This window comes from Simochromis diagramma, unplaced genomic scaffold (assembly GCF_900408965.1).
Source record: "Simochromis diagramma unplaced genomic scaffold, fSimDia1.1 OVJJ01000302.1, whole genome shotgun sequence".
NCBI classification, from domain to species: Eukaryota; Metazoa; Chordata; class Actinopteri; order Cichliformes; family Cichlidae; genus Simochromis; species Simochromis diagramma.
The window spans coordinates 300,640-320,147 of NW_024386792.1; the positions used below are offsets into that span (position 1 = coordinate 300,640).

Sequence of the window (19,508 nt, forward strand, 5' to 3'; positions counted from 1 at the left end):
TTGAAAGCACATACACATTAACAGTAAAAAAAAAAAAAAGATAAAAATTACAACCCAAAGTGTGCCATTATTACTTGTTGTCATGGAAACAATGCAGTTTGTTTTGTTTTTTTTATTTAAAACACACAAAAAATTTCAAGTTTACAGTTGACAGTTACAGGTTATAATAGACCAGCCAGCTAGCTGTGCAGCTAATCAGCAGCACGCGCTTCAAAAAGTTTCCATATTGCGTCACCGGTGCGCAGCTGCAGAGGGGCTGCGCGTGCCGGGTAGGTGCGATCAGTGGGGCTGACGTCTGTCGGTCTGAATGAGCGGTTGCCTGGTGTCCTGCACCAGGCACAGGTGTTTGTGAATGGGGACTTCGTAGTGACAAAGCACAAACCTTTATATATCTGTGTTGGGCGTGTCTGCCATAGCAAAAGTGGTGACACTGAAAAAGTCAGTTACCATGGATACAAAAATTGCCCACATCATTTTTTGTCAGAGGCCTTGTATAATCCCTTTCCTTTCCCTGTAATTTATGTTATTTTAGTTATTTTTTATTATTATTATTATTTTTAATGTATTTATTTGTTTGTTTGTGTGCCCGCGTGCTGGTTTCTTAGCTGGAGCTGCTTTAATTGGACTCCTTTTCCCGTTTCCTCTGATTCATTCCAGGAATATTAGAGTGCGGGGCTTTGACTATTAGCCAAACAACATTAGTGAAATGAGCTTTTGTCTTGAATAATTATACACAGTGATAACAAAAGAGTTAGCACGCTGTTGACGCACTGCACAGTGATAATGGGTTCTTCCTTGTTTTTCAAATATTTTATAATCGCACTCGTGCTATGAACTATTAGCAACACCCCTGTGAAATTTAATCAGAGGGCACAGATGAAGAAGCAAAAGGCGGCTCATTGTTTGAATGCTGGGAGCCAGATCTGAACTTGAGCTGTGTGTGTGTGTGTGTGTGTGTGTGTGTGTGTGTGTGTGTGTGTGTGTGTGTGTGTGTGTGTGTCCGGTACTGTCTGGGCGGCACGACATGCCTGGGTAACTTCTATTTAGCGTGCTGCTGGCCAATGAAAGATGCATGATGACTGAGACCGGCAGTTATAAATCTATTACATCAGCAGGGGTGCGTGTTCACGCTGTTGTAACTCTATTGGTTTCCCATCAGCTGCTTAAATACCCAGACTGCACACAGGACACTGTGCAGTCCATACAGCCATCCTCAAGCCTGTGCGCATGCAGAATGGTCGCGTCCCCGAAATTACAACAGGGAGGTCTTTCAGGCATAAATTCCCTTGAATGAGATTAAGGAAAATACGGCTTTTAAAAGCTTATTTATGTGGTCAGGAGAGAAAAAAACAAACGCATGAGTTTATTTCCTTGGCAACAGCCTGGTGTTTATATATAGAATGATACAATCGTACTCCATTGGGGCTATTTTTTGTCTTTTTTTATTTTGTTTAAGATACTAAGAATGAAAGTCATTGTTAATGGCATCACACAACGTACATCTCCCAAGGCAGTGTCTGAGTCTGGCCTGTCCCACCAGGATGCCTCTAATGGGTAAATAGCAGTGGGAGCTGGTGGTGGGTGGGAGAGTCTGAAAGCAGACCTATTATATTCGAAACCGGGATTTATTATTCCTCAAAAGAAAAAGAAAAAACTAAGACCATTATCTACTTTTGTGTGGTCTTCTCCCTTCTTTTTCCCCCATACCCGTGTTATGCAATCATGTATTTCTTTTATTCCAAGCCTGGGAGGCTCGAGCTCTGACGGAGGAGGATAGAGGACCTCAACAGGTGGAGATTTTTCTTCCTTTCTTTCCTTTTTTCGTTCTGCTAGGGATATAAGCGGAGGAGGTGGAGGAGGAAGAAGAGGGTAGTGAACTGTTCCTTAATAATAAGCCCTCTGATCTGCTTATGCTGCGCTGCTTCTTGCCTCAAAGGGTAACTAGGCTTATGACAGCCAGTCCTAGTAGAGCCCCGGCCTGCTAACATGACCCCATGCAGGATCTACACCATCTGTCTGCAATGGGACTCCAAGGCAACACTCAGAGGGAGATGCAGAGAGAGTGATGGAGGTGGGGGGAGGAAGAGAGAGAGAGATGGGGGGTGTCAGCGTTCCCCGAGGACCCCCTGTGCTTCAGTTTTGATCTGCTAATTATGTTCAATTGAGACTGTGTAATTCACTCGCGTTGCTTCTATTCCCCCTTATCTGAGCCGCGGCTCTTAACAAACTCCGGCGCTGATGAGAGAACATGACACACAATCAGCAATAAAAACGTTTTCCGGTGCGGTAATTTGTATTTATTTATTTATTTTCTAAGGGCTCTGCGTTTTAATTGTGAGGAAGAGTTGAAGTGTCTGCAGGGGGACCAATAGATTGGGTTATAACAGTTGAGCGGATATTGAAATGTTTTATCTGCGCGCAGCTGAAGAGCAGAGGAGGCGCGACGCGGCGACTTCTTTGACGCCGAGACAGTCGTCACAAACACACGCGCGCGCGCGCACCATGACACTGGCATCCAGGAACAAACACGCGCGCGCGGCTTCGCTTTAGAGAGATGGCACCAGGTGATGCCATAAACGACGGATGATGCTGTGCGCCATACCCCCTCTCACGCTTTCGTTTCTTTTTTTCTGCCTGGGAGAGGACGCACGAGGGAAAGGGAACGACCCGGAGAGGGAGAAAACACGACCAGGACAGACAAGGAAGCGACATGTCAGTTTTAACGAGCTGTGAAGTTGGAGTCGCTCTTTTTTTCTTAGGGGGGTAGACATGGCGAAATTTCCCTAGCACGCTCCTTCTTAACTCCCCACATATCTTTTTTTTTTCCGTTTTTTTTTTAATGGGAAGATGAAGTCACCCAAGTCTGCACGCCCTCACCACTGCCTCCTCTACCCCTTATATGTTTAATTAACTAGGCTGATGTGTAAGTACCTTCAGCTAGCGGAGCGTGGGCGGCCGGGCTGCTGCGGGGTAAAGACACTGTCGGGAGAATATTTCCTTCTTCCTCTCCGCCCGGACGGCTCGGTCGGCTGCCGAGCGTCACCTCGGTCGTGCGGCGCGGAAAGCTACAAAAATAATTCGACCCGTTTGAACTTGTTCCGAATTGTTTAGGGCGGCTTGGAGTGCGGTGCTCGTCGGAGAGCGCGTGAGGGGAGCAGCAGCAGGAGGAGGAGAAGAGGGGGGAGAGAGGGAGGGCAAGTGAGAAAAGATAGGGAGAGAGAGAGAGAGTGTGTGAATATATATGTATGTGTGTGTGTTTTGATGTTATTTGTGACGGAATCCCCCCCTTCAGTCTCCAAGAATCCGCGAGCGGCGCAAGGAGGAGGAGGACAGGAGAGGAGGAGGAGGAGGAGGCGGCGCGCGGACCTGTCCACGAGCCCTCACTGCGGAACGCGCGGGGCTGCCGCTGGAGATTCCAAACCAACGGTTATTTTGGATTCTAGAGTCTAACTGATCCCCGCGCGCCAGGGGGCTTTTTCCCCCACCCCGTCTCTCCCGTTGAATGGACGGCGTTTGACATCTAAACCGAGAGGAATACTACCTATCTACGGGTGGGAGAGGTGGCGGTGGAGGGGGGAAGTCTTCAGAACCAGACAGGTGGATTTATCCGTGTGGTTTCGTTTTTTTGGGGAAGGGAAATTGAATGGAGGAGAAATTGATGGATTAATCTGACGGAGAGTCGTATGCGATTCCCACTCCTGCCGAGGGCACCCGAATGGAGTAACAGGCTGCAATGTCATCTCCACCTGGCCGCCTGGAGAGATGTGTCACGGGAATGGGGTGAGCGTAATTAGTGTTTTCTTTTTTATTTTCTTTTTTTTTAGGTTGGGTCAAAACTAACTCTGTCACCAAAGACGCGGAAAATGAGCGGCATTTGTCGGGGTCCGGTGGTTTTAATATCTGCCGCACTCTCACTCTCCTTAAAGTGGAACAGCGGCGGGGTGGTGTGTGCCTGGTTCGGGTTCCTCCGCGCTCTTACGCTTGTCCGAGTCCTCGTCACACAACCTGCTGCATGCCCTACATAAACGAAGCCCGGCACCGGAGAGAGGAGCGTGAGGGGAATATTCGCCAAAGAGCCACAGGCTGTTTTTACTCCGTTCCCCCCCCGCTCTCTCTCTCTGAAACACACATACAAGCACACGCGCGCGCACGGAGGGAGAGAGCACTAATTCGTCCTTTTCACCGTAGCCTACACCTATGATATGAACTTGTGTTTTCGTCACGGCGAGCTTTTCCCTCCAATAATCCCCCAATAGAGAGACGCAGGCACGCGCGCACTTCTGCTCCGACTCACACGAACATATAACCACGCACGCGCGCGGAAACAAAAAACACGCAGACAGCTAGCTGGTATTTGATGCTGTTCAAACTGTTAAAATGCTAATGAGGTGCGAGAAGTAAAACGACATTGGTTAAAAATGTTTATAGCTCACATAAGCACCTGCCTGTACGCTCGCGCCTATTTATAGAAAAGCGACAAAGTCATCAAGTCCTGGGAGCTTGCGGCGCAGTGTTAAAATCTGGTATCTTTTCGTTTCTTTCTTTTTCATTTTCAGATCAAGTTTGAACACTTTTCCTCTGGTTTCACCGACGCCGTGAGAAGGAACCAAAATGCCAGTAAACGGACAGGTCACGGTGGCTGCCCGCACGGGCCCTCGCACCACGGCAGCACAAGTCAACATTCATCGCACGGACTCCGCAGAAGAAGGCGCAAAACCTCCGCGAACACAACCCCGCAGCAGCCGCGCTTTGTGACACCGAAGGTAAGGACAGCTGCGTTCAAGGAGGAGAGAGCGACGCTCTTCTTTTAGACGGAGCGCCGAGCGACGCTAAGCGGCGCTGTTGCATCACATTATCCCCCGGCTGCTGATGAGAAGCCATGTAATGAATTCATATCTCAAATTACAGTTTTCAGGCTTTGAATGCAGTCACGTTGTAGAAACACATTTTCTTCCGTTTTCCTCCTGCTTGGCGTGCCAAGTCTGACACACAAAGTGTCTTCTCCTCTTCTCAGGGACACTGAGGCCTTCACACGAACGCGCACGCACGCACGCTCACACACAAACACACACAGATGTTACACTGGAGGGGGTAAATATAAGAAAATAGGAGTGTGACGTGACAGGATGACAGGATGTATAGCCCTGAATGGCCATAAATCTTCATCATGAATGATCCCCATCGTTCCTGTTGGCAAACGGATGCCCTCAATTTTGACTACTTAATATTATGTATGAATGAATGCACATTTATCATAATCATTTAGAGCAAATTATCATCCGTGCTGCGCCAGACTCATTGTGGTGTTGTAGAGAACTGAGAAGAGAGACTGATGTTGTGCTCAGCAGTAGCCTATTTTCCTGAATAGTGGGATGACACAAAAGGAGATCAACTCTGTAGGGCATAAACGCAATAGAGTGGGGAGCAGAGAATGTCGAGTGCTGTTGCTACCTTCATTAATATAAATATCTCGTGCAAAGCAGCAATGAATTCTGGGTGTGATGTCACAGCACCTTTTAGAAAAGCTCAACAGTATTTTATAACAGGCCTACTTTTCTATTCACTTTCTGTCTTGTTGTTATCACTCCAGAGAGAATTTCCTGCTCAGTTGGGCCTTGTATTTTCATCGCTTTGCAGTCTGCTATTAACCAACTACTGAGACAAAGCTAAACAGGAAAGACCTTAAAAAAATCTCTGTGATGTGATGCATACCATATTCTGAGTCCCATTTGGGCTCCGGGATGACATAGTGTTGAAGTGATGTGTCGAGATGCATCTGACTGAGCTGTGCACTGAACCGGCTCCATTGTTGGACAAGCAGGTAAAGTACATCAGAACTCATTGCGTCTAAGCTTCTTGTCAGCGCTGTCAGAAGTGAGGCCCTGTTGTTTTGGATTTCCGCAGTTAAATCGATTTTAATTTCTCGTTTTTTAATGTGCCAGTGCCAACATGTTGTTGTGCTGCCTGTAACAAGGCAGTCCTCTTGGGGATTATTTTGGTGGCACCTAAGTGGAACTGTCTTTCTCTCCCCATGGCTCTGCTGAAACACAAATGTACTACATTTACACAGGGATTCGGAGAGGTTTCTTGCATCAGAGGGGCTGCAGGAGGTGTGCCTTCACACTGCTCTGTGTCAACCAGGGCTCTGTGTTTTGGTTTTTAATATTGTGCAAGACATTTTTAGAGTCAGAGCCCAAATTTAGCCCAAAATCTACATATGCCTGCAAGTGTGGGAAAGGTTCAGGGAGCGATCATGCAGAAGTCTTTCTTTTCATGAAAGATACATAGAGGTTTTTTTTTTTTTTTTTTTACCTCTGTTGAACTGCGAGATATACTGAAATGATCCAAAACTATGCAATTATTATTGTGCATTTACTGTGATGTGGTCGTACCACCAGAATGGCTTTGTGTGAAGATTGACTCTTTGATTATAACACTGACTGAACTGTACAAATATTGCTTTGGTGCCTCTCAGGTACTAGATACTGTGTTTTTATTTTTAAGTTTTTACTCATATGGTCTCTTTTTCCTACAGTTTAGTGGATTTTAGGTAGGAGTGCTCACACAAGACTGCAACTTTGAGCATTATGAGAAAAATTACAAAGATACTTACAAAAAAAACCAAAAACAAAGGAAAAGAAAATCCAGGGAAACTTGTGGGTGGAATTATTTACCTTCCTGGCCTGTGTTGTAGCTGTATTTGTCCAGAAGAAGGTATTGACATATCCCGTGATAGGAGCTACAGCAAATAATCCTCTTATGTGCACACTGTTTTTGTTTGGAGCTCCCTATCCAAGTTGACAAACTGTGGGTTTAAGGTTTTCGATGTCGGAATTCTGCCTACGACATTAACAGCCAAGCCACGTGCAGCCACCGAGCCTCTGGCGTGGCCTTTTAGCTGTCATCTGCTGAGTGAGTGCTTTCTTCAAAGTCAATTAAACCCGCTGCTGGGCCTGCACTTTGTTACTTCGGATAATCTTGTCGCAAGAAAACATCCGCGGTCGAAATTTGGTTACACGCGACCCGGCGGCGGACAGTTTGAACCCATTTTCTTGTTCACCCCTAGAATAACGAAAAAGCCAGTGCCTTTTTGTAAATACAATGGCACTTCAGATTCGTCTTACACCGAGGGCTGAGAGGATGAAAATTTGTGTTTTCATTTTCCTTTTCTTAGCCATTTCCAGTAAAAAGGACTGAGTGACATATGATAATGAGTATTTTGACCCCTGCTGATCTTCTGTACATTGATGTGTGATAGTGCAGTCTCAGATGCAAGTTAATAACCCAAACGCCTCTTACAAACGTGCACTGTTTAATCATTTAATCAAAACACAGCTGGTACTCTCATTTAAAGAGTTAGTGAGCCATGTGTGATATTAAGTAGGGTTTGACTAATACAGGTTTTTGAACCGATCATTTTTAAATCAAGCTGACAGTAGATGCCATTTCGTAGAACCACTGCGTGCCTTAACACACTTTTCTGGTGTGTGAGAGTCCCTGCTTTAACATGATAGGCCCAAAAGTTGCTAGTGGTGATAAATTTATCGCCTAACCTAAATTTTTCTAAATGTTATATGAATTCATAACTAAGAATAAAAGACATGACTGCATCATTGTTGCGGTTACCAGTATTGCGAGTCGAAGCTGTAGCCCTACAGTTTAGATTCTAACTGAACCTGTTGGCAGTTTGACCTGCCTATGTGCCTGTGCCTAATGGTTATAGCTGGTGCATGACATCTCTAGTGAATTTTTAATGGTTTTAAAGTGTTTTCATCTGCTTCAGATTTCAGATAAGTCTTATCCAGTTTCAGCACAGTCTTTCAGAACTTTATGGATAGGATTTAAGTAATCGGATTGGAATAAATCTTAAAATTGGCGTTTTTGTTTGTTTGTTTGTTTTTTAACCTGATAAATCATATTCTCATTGCTCAGGCGAGGATTTGGATTTGAGAATGAAAAAACCCCACCTTTAATCAATCTCAAAACTTGTATCTGTGTTTTTCATGACTCAAAGGCAGATAGTTGTGATGCTGGAAATCGAGATAATCTTCATCCTGCTTGAGAGGTGCTTTCGGGGTGGATTTAGAGATGTGACAAGCATAATAGGGCTGTAACCAAGAAATTGCCATCTATACATCTTGAGAAGAATTAGCATTTCATGATTCTATTTTCATCAGCAAACCTGTCAAAACAGTTTCATCCCAAATGTCTCTGTTGCAGATGGAGGGACCAGCTGGATAGTCCATCAAATGGCCTTTCAGTTCCTTTATTTTTTCCTATAGATGTCTTCATGTAGACTGCTATACTGCATTAACATTTCAGTAATACAATTAGAAATCATAAAAGTAATTTTATTTTTCATTATGGTTTAACGACACCATCCATGCTGCCGTATTCACTTTACCTTATAACAGCGGTTCATGCCATTTTCACTTTGTCCATACAAATAGTTTTAGCTGAATAGCAATCTGTTATTATTAACATTTTATACTGAGCTTGTAGTGAGATAAGGAAGGGTGGGATGTTAAGTAATTTATAACTTTTATTGACCTGTATTGACAGGGCTGCAGGAACGTCAATACATCTCAGCAGTTTATCACTGAGCGAAACATAACAGTCATACTTTCCCAGTAAAAAGTGAAGGGAGTCCCATTCTGGGGAGAGAGTCAACAGAACAGTTTTTAATAGGTAAAAAAATGTCTTAATAGAACTGCTCTGCCAGGCCCCTTATCAATCTGAGGCAAATCTTGGTTGTCATTGCTGGCCACCATCTCCAAGCAGCCCAATGCCAAAGACTCTATATAAAAGATGGATGTAACATCTGGGTCTGAAAAGGGAAGACAGTGTTGAAGGGCTTTAAGGGGGTCGACTCTTTTGACTGCAAAAAGAAGTTTGTGAAAAAAAAGACCTTCCCATTTATCTATGACCTCACTAAACTCTTTCCCTGATAAATTTATGATCTCATTTAGTGATGTGTTGTTCACAAATGACTCTAAGAGCCGATTGTAGCGCACGAAAAGAGCCGACTCCGTCGGGCAGAGCCAAGTCTTCAGCCCTTCCTGCTCAGGGCTGAGCATGTGGCCAATCACATGCAAGGACAGACAAGAATCACACTATTGTGTGAATATCATGTAGTGGGACAGGTCAGGTACACAGAGAGACAGGAAGCTGGATTTAAATCCAAGTGCATCAGGACAAATTGAAGAAACAAGTGAAAACTGTTGTGTTTGTGTCTCTGTCAGATTCACTCGCTCACGACTTCACCCAAAGACAGGACTTTACTAACCAATGAGGGATGGCAATGGCTATGCGCATCTTTTATATACAGTCTTTGTTCAAGGACCTGAAACTGGCTGATAAGTAAAACGTATTGTTAAAGCAGCGTTAATTTTGGGGGACGGGGGTGTACTTGCCCATAGCATAAATTTCTGCAAAAACAATATTAATAAATTAGCACCTTCCAATGTTATAGCGGACATGTTAGCAAACAATTGCTTATTAAGAAATCCAGCAGGCATGGATCAACATAAACGTTCATGTTGAGAGGTGCCTCCAGCTACTTAATGAAGTAAGAATGCTCCCTTTTTAATGACTGTTTTCAATTACAGTAACTCCCTAGTGAAACACACTGTATATGGCACTAGTTAGAGTCACTACCACGAGACTGAGAGCACTTACTGGATTTATCTGATGTTTTTACTGAAAAAAACAAAAAACAAACTGCCTGTTCTCGCTGGAAATCTAGTTGATGAGTGGAGAGACCTTCCCAAAACACGGATGGGTAAAAACAAAAATAAAACCTAAAAGTCATATTGCCAAGAGGATCTGCTGCAGTGTAGTGCAGGAGGATCAACACCTATAATTTTATTATATCCATAATTATTATAAAACTACTGATTGGGGTTACTGTGAATTGACAATGTTCCTTCAAAATAGTTAATCCTCAATACTGATAGCAGGCTTTTTTCTGAAAATATATATTTAAAAAAATGGATGCGGACAGATTGCTCCCCTTTGATGTCAGTATTAATCTTTCAATTGAAAGCTTAAGGCTTTCAAGATGGTGGAAGTTTCATTTTGGATTGTAACCTCCCCCTTATGTGCCTATTTGAATGCTGTGCTTTAGAATTAGCTTGATTAGTATTAGGCACAACATGTGGCTCTGAGAAGAATCCAGATTCCTAGGAGGCCGGGTTGTTACCTTAAATGATGCCTCTTACACTTTGTCACTGAAGGTTTTTTTTTCCTAGGCTGAGAAAGAGGCTTAGGAGGTGCCTAAGTGCGGCCAGCCTGGCTCTGTCATTTCGGCCAACTTAACACCCAAAACCCATATTCCAATTTTATGCTTTTACAGACACCAGATTTTGGTTGAGACTGATATAACACTGTCCTAGTTAAGACATTCTTTAGCTTTTTAAATCCAATTCGATTCAGTTTTTCATGGCTACGAGGACCAGAGCATTCACATAAAGGTATCAGCATTACTTCATCACTTTTTTTGTCTCTAACACAGATCGGTGTGTAGCTGAAGTCTCTCTAATTCCATGAAATGTAGTTCCTGCTCTCACAGTTTCATGCCTTACATATGTTATGGCACAATTAGCTCAATGTGTGACTCAGATGATTAAGACATTTTTACAATGAATCAGACATTATTAAACCAGAGGAGATAACACATGCACAGTAGGGCTTTCTTTAGACAATGGTATTATGGAGCCACACACACTTTTTTTTTTTTACTGCAGCACCGTCTTTCTATTGGCAAAAGGCAATGTATAAAAAAATAGTAAATGTAATTCTCTAGAAAACCCAGCAGCTACAGCTACAAAAAGGAAAGGCTGGCGCTGTGTGCACAGCACTAACTGTGCCAATGATGTTAAGTCCATAAGGAATTTTATCAATCAGCTTTAGCCCAAGTAACATGGCTTTATTTTCTTCCCCATATTATTTCTTCCTTCCTTCAGTAAATATAATTAGAGTTAAACCACACACACACACACACACACACACACACACACACACACACACACACACACACACACACACACACACACACACACACACACACACACACATCACTGAGGGTTTTCTTTCAAGGCTTGTTTCATGCGTACACAAGAAATACGCTTCTAAAAAGATTCGAGAATTGCAGCCCACAAATGTTTCGTTTTGTTTCTGAGCACGTGCTTAACTTTCTTTACCAGACAGTTTGGTGAGGTGACTTTAGCTGAAATGAAACCCTCGTTCCGTGTGTATCAAACAAAAAAAGCCTGTGTGGCACTTCTGAGCACCACCTGTTTTGCTAGCTTAACAAGGTTTGTCCTCAGACTCAGAGTGACCCTGGATAGAGGGCAACTCAACACAGCTGTAAACCTACGACTTTTATACTTTATACTGGGAGCATTTGGGCACAGTAAAAACCTAATAACTGTCTCGTTTGGCTGCTGCCTGCTGTCCAATCCAGCGTGTGTTGAAGCGAGCTGACTGGAACGTCAAAGGCAGCTTGTTCAGCAGTTGTTTGATAATTTGTTATTAAAGACTTTTGAAAGGGATTTGAATTGCTCTTTTATTATAACTTCTTATCATGTCTGTGTTTGTAATTTTCCTGTCGTTTGGGCTGAAACACAAGAAAACACATCGGCTGCTGTCATGTGATGCAGATGCTTCATCAAATATGGTTGTTTGAGCTGTAGACTGGCAGTTTTTTGGAATGAATTTTTCACAGCGGACCTGTATGAGGATTCTCTTAAAACAATTTTGGATCCGTTACAGCAAATCAAATCTATAATGATAGTAACATTTAAGTACTGGTGATTAAAATGTGGGTACATCTGTCGGAAGTACAACAGAGAGTTAACACAAATAAGACTGAGCATCTTCATGAACAAATGAAGCTTACTTGGTGCCATACAGTCGGTTCCCCAGCCCAGCAGAAAATTACAATCTGATGATGGAAATGGGCCACCAGTACAAACTGACATAACAAGAATTTAACACTATCAGAGTAGAACTTGAAAGAATATCAGATTCAAAACTCAAAAGACGTTTAGGAACATTATCTAAACTATTTTATAGAATATGTGGACACCAATGGAGGAATCCCAGCTAGAAGATGTGCCTGGTATGAAAATATGGGGGAATTTCAATTCAATTCAATTCAATTTTATTTATATAGCGCCAAATCACAACAAAAGTCGCCTCAAGGCGCTTCATAGATACAGAGAAAAACCCAACAATCATATGACCCTCTCTGAGCAAGCACTTTGGCGACAGTGGGAAGGAAAAACTCCCTTTTAACAGGAAGAAACCTCCGGCAGAACCAGGCTCAGGGAGGGGCGGCCATCTGCTGCGACCGGTTGGGGTGAGAGAAGGAAGACAGGATAAAGACATGCTGTGGAAGAGAGACAGAGGTTAATAACAGATATGATTCAATGCAGAGAGGTCTATTAATACATAGTGAGTGAGAAAGGTGACTGGAAAGGAAAAACTCAATGCATCATGGGAATCCCCCGGCAGTCTACGTCTATTGCAGCATAACTAAGGGAGGATTCAGGGTCACCTGGTCCAGCCCTAACTATATGCTTTAGCAAAAAGGAAAGTTTTAAGCCTAATCTTGAAAGTAGAGATAGTGTCTGTCTCCCGAATCCAAACTGGAAGCTGGTTCCACAGAAGAGGGGCCTGAAAACTGAAGGCTCTCCCTCCCATTCTACTTTTAAATACTCTAGGAACAACAAGTAAGCCTGCAGAGCGAGAGCGAAGTGCTCTAATAGGGTGATATGGTATATACAAGGTCATTAAGATAAGATGGGGCCTGATTATTTAAGACCTTGTATGTGAGGAGCAGGATTTTGAATTCAATTCTGGATTTAACAGGAAGCCAATGAAGGGAAGCCAAAACAGGAGAAATATGCTCTCTCTTTCTAGTCCCTGTCAGGACTCTTGCTGCAGCATTTTGGATTAACTGAAGGCTTTTCAGTGAGTGTTTTGGACATCCTGATAATAATGAATTACAGTAGTCCAGCCTGGAAGTAATAAATGCATGAACTAGTTTTTCAGCGTCACTCTGAGACAGGATATTTCTAATTTTAGAGATGTTGCGCAAATGGAAGAACGCAGTCTTACATATTTGTTTAATATGTGCGTCCAAGGTTCCTCACAGCGTTGCTGGAGGCCAAGGTAATGCCATCCAGAGTAAGAATCTGGTTAGATACCATATTTCTAAGCTTTTCAGGGCCGAGTAAAATAACCTCAGTTTTATCTGAATTAAGAAGCAGAAAGTTAGCGGCCATCCAGGTCTTTATGTCTTTAAGACATTCCTGCAGTTTAACTAATTGGTGTGTGTTATCTGGCTTCATGGACAGATAGAGCTGGGTGTCATCTGCATAGCAGTGAAAATGTATGCTATGTCTTCTAATGATACTGCCTAAGGGAAGCATGTATAATGTAAACAGAATTGGTCCTAGCACTGAACCCTGTGGAACTCCATAATTAACCTCAGTGTGTGAAGAGGACTCTCCATTTACATGTACAAATTGGAGTCTATTAGATAGATATGATACAAACCACTGCAGCGCAGTACCTGTAATACCTACAGCATGTTCTAATCGCTCTAATAGGATATTATGGTCAACAGTATCGAACGCTGCACTAAGGTCTAGCAGGACAAGCACAGAGATGAGTCCACTGTCAGAGGCCATAAGAAGATCATTTGTAACCTTCACTAAAGCTGTTTCTGTGCTGTGATGAGCTCTGAAACCTGACTGAAACTCTTCAAATAAACCATTCCTCTGCAGATGATCTGTTAGCTGTTTGACAACTACTCTTTCAAGGATTTTTGATATGAAAGGAAGGTTGGAGATTGGCCTATAATTGGGAAAAAATGAGTTTTCACAAACCCCAAGTGCAACTTTTCAACAGAGAAAACATTCAGTGTTTCAGCAAGTCTGTGTCATAGACATATTATGACGTCTCCAATGACATCCATCCATCCATCCATCCATTCTCTTCTGCTTATCCTTTTTAGGGGATAAGGGGGCAGGGGTGGAGTCTATCCCAGAGTGAGAGGCATGGTACACCCTGGACAGGTTGTCTGTCACAGGCCTAACACATACAGACAAACAACCAGTTGCACTCACATTCACACCTATGGGTGATTTAGAGTTACCAGTTAACCTATCCCCACTCTCTGACATTGATGCTCAAAGTTGGGGTTTATAAAAATCATGCAGAATCCAAATCCACAGATTTGGCTTCAGATTGTGAGATTTGGAATTCTGCATATAAAACTGATTTGGTTACAGTTACAAATGCTGGAAAAATAACACACAAAAAAATGAAAACTTTGAGTGCACTTTGAGTGCCCGTGACTTGAAAATCTTTCATCGTGTCAAGGTAAATTTTTGCATGGCTTCATTAAATTTTGATTGACTTTTCATGGCAGGACCCTGACCCTGTAGGCTAGAGCTCGCCCATTACCAACACTGGTACAGTTTCTTCACTTCAAGGAAAGGTGAAAATGGTTCCATTACAGGAAATTTCATGACCTCAGGTTAAAATAGTCCGTGCTTTATCCATCCATGGTGATGATGGCAATCCCTGACTTTTCCATTACCTTGAAGAAACAGTCTTTTTTTCTTTTTGAATTTTTACTATAATCTCCACAATGAAATGCACAATACCCTTCTCTCACAGTGTAATCAGAGTATCTGATTTTGAAGTTTCTTTGAATGAAAAATGTTGTGTATGTCTGTTTTTTTCCTCTTATGTTTTGTTTTGGGATGCATTAAGTTAAATTTAGTTAACCGTTTGATCTGCTGACATGAACAGTCTGTTACTGTGCCTGCTTTATCTTATTCCTCGTCATTGCTGAGCTTTTTCCCTGTTCTATCTTGTATACAGTGTAGCGTCACTACAGCATACATTTTTTAGATCTGGAGTTTTCAAACTGTAAATTCTAGCCTCAAGTAAATGAGTCAGCCTGCTGATCTGGATTATTGACTTTCTAGGACTGCTGAAAAGAAAATGTGAACAATCTGTACTCAAGTCTGCTCGTCTTGTCTTTGTGCTATTTTTAGTTTATGCACTTCAGGGGGCTGGAGGCTGGCATATGTCACCTCTAGACTGACGTCGTCACATTTTTTATGATACATTTTATTTAAAACAAACCTAACGCATTACTAAATGTATATTGCCCATGACTGGCTTTCCGCCTGCTGTCTATTTGATAAAAATGCATTTGACTGCATAAATGTAACTTAATCTTAGACTTACTGAAACATCATAATCTTCCATGTCTTCCAACATAATGTTCCAATTTTCCATGTTGTTTACAGATTAATAATTCAGACATGCTTTTTGATCGTTTTCAGTGACCACTCTATTCTCTTCTGTGTTTGGAATATTAAAATCCAACATCTTCCAATATGCATGAGGCAGAGTTAAAAATATGAATCTTGATATTTTAGTTGCTGAAATTATGGCAATAGACTGGAATAAGTCTGAAGATGCAAGGAAATTGCTGATAATCATGATTTCTGGTGAGTTAAAAGTGCAATAATCTTTCAGAGACACCAGCAGATTTCCCTAACATGTGTTATATGTAGTTATATTTCTTACTAAGATAATATGAAAATGCAGTTTAAAAGTAATGATGTTTTATTGTCACAAAAAGTTGTGGAAAACTTGTTTATGCTCCAATAAGCACACTTGGGTCTGTTTGTGCTGCTCCAATCAGGTACTGCCAACAGGGTAACAAGTTGCAGAGTGCCTGCTGGTGGACCAACTGTGCAATATCAACACATAATGTGTTTGAAGGGTGTTTCTCCCTCTCGTTTTTTCATGCATCAGCTGTTAAACACTGATATATCAGCAGATGGCTAATATTAATCAGGCCCTAATCCTTATCCATTGGCCTGTCATTAGCCCTAGTTTTCAATTACTATTTTTCTTTTTTGTGCTTAATCTTTTTTTTCTACAAATAAGGACTATATTAATTGGACTGTGGTGTAATTTTCTGTGGCTTGCTGTGCAGTTAACTGTAAAAACAAACCTTTGGAGAAGTAAGTGCTTTCAACAATATCAGCATTTTATTTTTGCGCTAATTAGCAGGTTTCTGTGAGTGTGGATGCACTTTTATAGCTATGTTAGCTAGCACAAATGAATAGTTTGGTTCTGTCAAAAGAAAATTGTACATAGTGTGATCAGCTACATGAAATGTGCTCTTTTTATGGATCGCTAAGCAATCCACATGTCTACGTGACTTTTCACATAAACTCTTGTGTGATAATCTTATCCAAATATGTCTCCAAAACACCAAAATAGTAATGGTAATATTCCAAGCCACTTGAGGTTTCGAAGCACCCTAAATGAGTCAATCGAGAAACATGGGATCATGTCATGGTGGATGCATCCATCGTTTATAAATACAGTTTGTATTTATTAAAACCTTCTTTTAGTTCAATCATCATATGTACTTAACTGTGTGACTAGGACTTTGGTGGAACTGAACTGATTGTTTTTTTAGTACTTCAGAATTTCAGTTTTTGACTTTAAACTGACTGGATATCACTTGTGGCTGATCTGTTAGGTAGATCGGTTTGTATGGTGGAGAGCCCTCCTGTGTATGACCTTGCCGATTTTACTGTTAGTTATTTTTGTGTTATTAGACTGTTTTAAGTAATTAGCATCATTATTTATGCATGTAATTTTTGTTTTTGTTATTGTTTAAATGATTTTTAATTTTTAATAAGTTTTGCGTCTGAGGATCCTGTTTAAAAAATTACATGGTGCATCTCAAAGGGGTTTTTCCTCTAATTAAATTTTGAAATAAAACCTCAGTGCAGGAAAAACCTGTTTATTTACTCAAGAAAAAACATTTATGCTTCAGTTATCACATTGAAATTCTTTAACTGGGGTTTTTGTGATGATTTTTTACTCAGTTTAGCACAAAAATACTGGCAATTGCTGCAGTCAAAATCACTTAAAGTGGTTTTAAATCTGCGCGTTATTATGTTAAAATAAGAAAGATTTTCTTGGACTCAACACAGAGGGGTGGATCTTTCAGTTTCTGCAGCATAGAGACACTATCTAAATCACTGCATGGTCCTAAAATATTGGCACTTGGTTTGATTTTATACCATGTACTTACCACAGCTAAGTAACTTACAGACTCCAACACCAAGTCTGGCCACTTGGTGTTGGTAACTTAAATTGCCTTGCTGCCTGTCACTGCCCGTGGATGAAAACTGGCCTGGACCTCAGAGAAAAGACAGCGTTTAGCAAGTGTTACAAAGTTTCTTGTTAAATGTTAAGTAAAGTCCCAGTCCTGTGATAACATTAATTATAAAATTGTGGGAAATAATTAAGTGATTTGTGTTCGGTAACAAACGTAACTAATGTTATATTAAGCATTAAGGGAATTGACAATCATGAACAGTGTTGCTGAGAAAGGTGTCACATGGAATTATTTATCTATAACATCATTGTTTCTTTGGCACATCTAAAAGAGGGAAAATTTAGGAGATCTTTCAAATTTTTGGACCAATATTCTGTCATCACCTTTTCACCTGTTTGATTTTGGAGGCAGAAGAAAAAGACTCACTTCTAAAAGAATCCTGAATAAAAATATGGATACCAGGAACTGAGTGTGTATGACAAATGTTTTGCCACGACCTCCAGTCACACAGTGGACTTTCAGACATGCCCTCTTTTACATGTGAACATATCAGAGCCGTATTTGAATGACTATCAGAACTAGCTGCGTCTGATCTCTTAATTTTGACATATCAGAGGCCTGAACTGCATGCCATCGTGTTAACTGATAGGCAGACACAAAATGTCAACTATACGTGGCTCCGGTATTTAATCAGCTCTGCTTCTAATTTGCAGTATGATTAAAAAAATCCTCTGTGATGCATTTTTGTAATTCCCAATCCAGGAGTGGGGGCAGCTGCTGCACAAACATATTGACTCTGCTGTCAGTGACAACAGCAAAGAAAGTCTGGTAAACTTCATTAGGTGCTGACAGTGCGCGTTATCAGTGCACCAAATCTTTTGCTCATATGGCAAAACATAACACACCCAGCGTGATTGTCTCTCTCTCTCTCTGTCTCCCTCTCATGGGAATGTCCAATATCCCAGCAGTCGTGTTATGGAGACAGTAAGCCAAAACAAAGTAGGCAAGTACATTTACCTACCTATCTTTCCTGTGATGACGATTTGCGAATTGCATCTGCCATGCATCAAGTCAGCTATATGAGTGACCTGATTGGTTTTTTTTAGAAGAAGGGCAGGAAAACTGCCATGTTTAGCATGTCACGTTCTTGCAGAGCGCCCGGTCTCCTCCTCTTTATAAAATGTCTCTGCCAGAAAACAGCAACAATAAAAGGACGTGAGGAGCATAAAAGTGACCTGCGTCTGAATGACAGAAAACTGTCACATTATCAAGTGATGAAAGCGGCAGGATTACGTATCTCATGTCTGAATAGGCATATGTCCCTCCAGAGATCAGAGCGATGATACCTCACCATGCAAATGGAGTTGGAGTTCAAATCTTTTGATGGCGTGAATAGAAGTAAATTCTCAAAGTATCAATGGACACCCAGGGGGCATACCTACGGTGTTATGCACAGATATTTGCACTTTCATCAGAAAACTATTAAAAAAAACCTAATTTCCCATGTCGGGGAGGACCTGTTTGTACTTGTTTCTGTCAAGAAAAGAAATGCTTTCAAAATTTAGGCTCTTTTATCTATTATTGATTTACTTAAAGTCATCCATGGTGTTATGTATTCTCATGTAGTCAGCTGTTGCTTTGTGTTTTTTCGCCTCAGTCAGAGGCCTCTCTTCTCTCCAATTTGTACAAACATGGCACCTAAGAGACTTCCTGGAGCACCAACTCTGTTTTTATTGATTCTGCTGTTGATTCTTTTGTGTTATTCAAGCCGTGTGGAGGGCAGTGCAGCTCTGAAAGTCCTGCACAAAAATAATTATTGCTTTAATTATGTAACTGTAAAACAAACAATAAATCTGCAAAGGGGGAGGGGGGTGATTGCTTTTTAATAAAAACCACACTTTGATTTAAGCAGTTAGCGTAATTTAATGCTAACAACCCAGTGGAGCAGTTTTTCAAAAGTCTGCTTCTTACCTTGAAGATACAAACACGCTGATTTGATAAATATGTGAGCAAAAGCATTACCAGCAATTGGTTTCCCAATCCAAAACACATTTGCATACTAATACATGCCCATAAAATATAACATGGTAATCAAATGTCTGGGAGTATGACACTGCCCGATTGATTCTGCCCTCCTGATGATGTTGTGTATTAAAAAGAAATGGTCAGTGAAGCAGCTGAGATGCATCTTGGTAAATGTGATGAAGTTTTTAAGGCATCATCAAATAAAATGATGCTGTTACTTTCCTGAAAATCCTGGAGATGCTGTAATTTTTACCAGCTTTCCCCATGAATAGGACCTTGATCACTCCATGATTTAGTGTGTCACGTCCAG

General features: G+C 41.5%; 1 protein-coding gene across 2 annotated transcripts in view; it reads left to right on the forward strand.

The window, feature by feature from the left end:
• Positions 1-1,844: 1,844 nt before the first annotated feature.
• grin2ab (glutamate receptor, ionotropic, N-methyl D-aspartate 2A, b) overlaps positions 1,845-19,508 on the forward strand; it is a 114,239-nt gene continuing 96,575 nt past the window's right edge. Inside the window, exons 1-2 of one of the 2 annotated variants that reach the window (XM_040023659.1) lie at positions 1,845-3,780; positions 4,557-4,763. In XM_040023659.1, coding sequence (XP_039879593.1) covers positions 3,763-3,780; positions 4,557-4,763 — 225 coding nt within the window. In that variant the 5' untranslated portion in view covers positions 1,845-3,762. Of the gene's footprint in view, positions 3,781-4,556; positions 4,764-19,508 lie in introns of those variants that run through there. The other variant, XM_040023660.1, reaches the window with a different exon arrangement.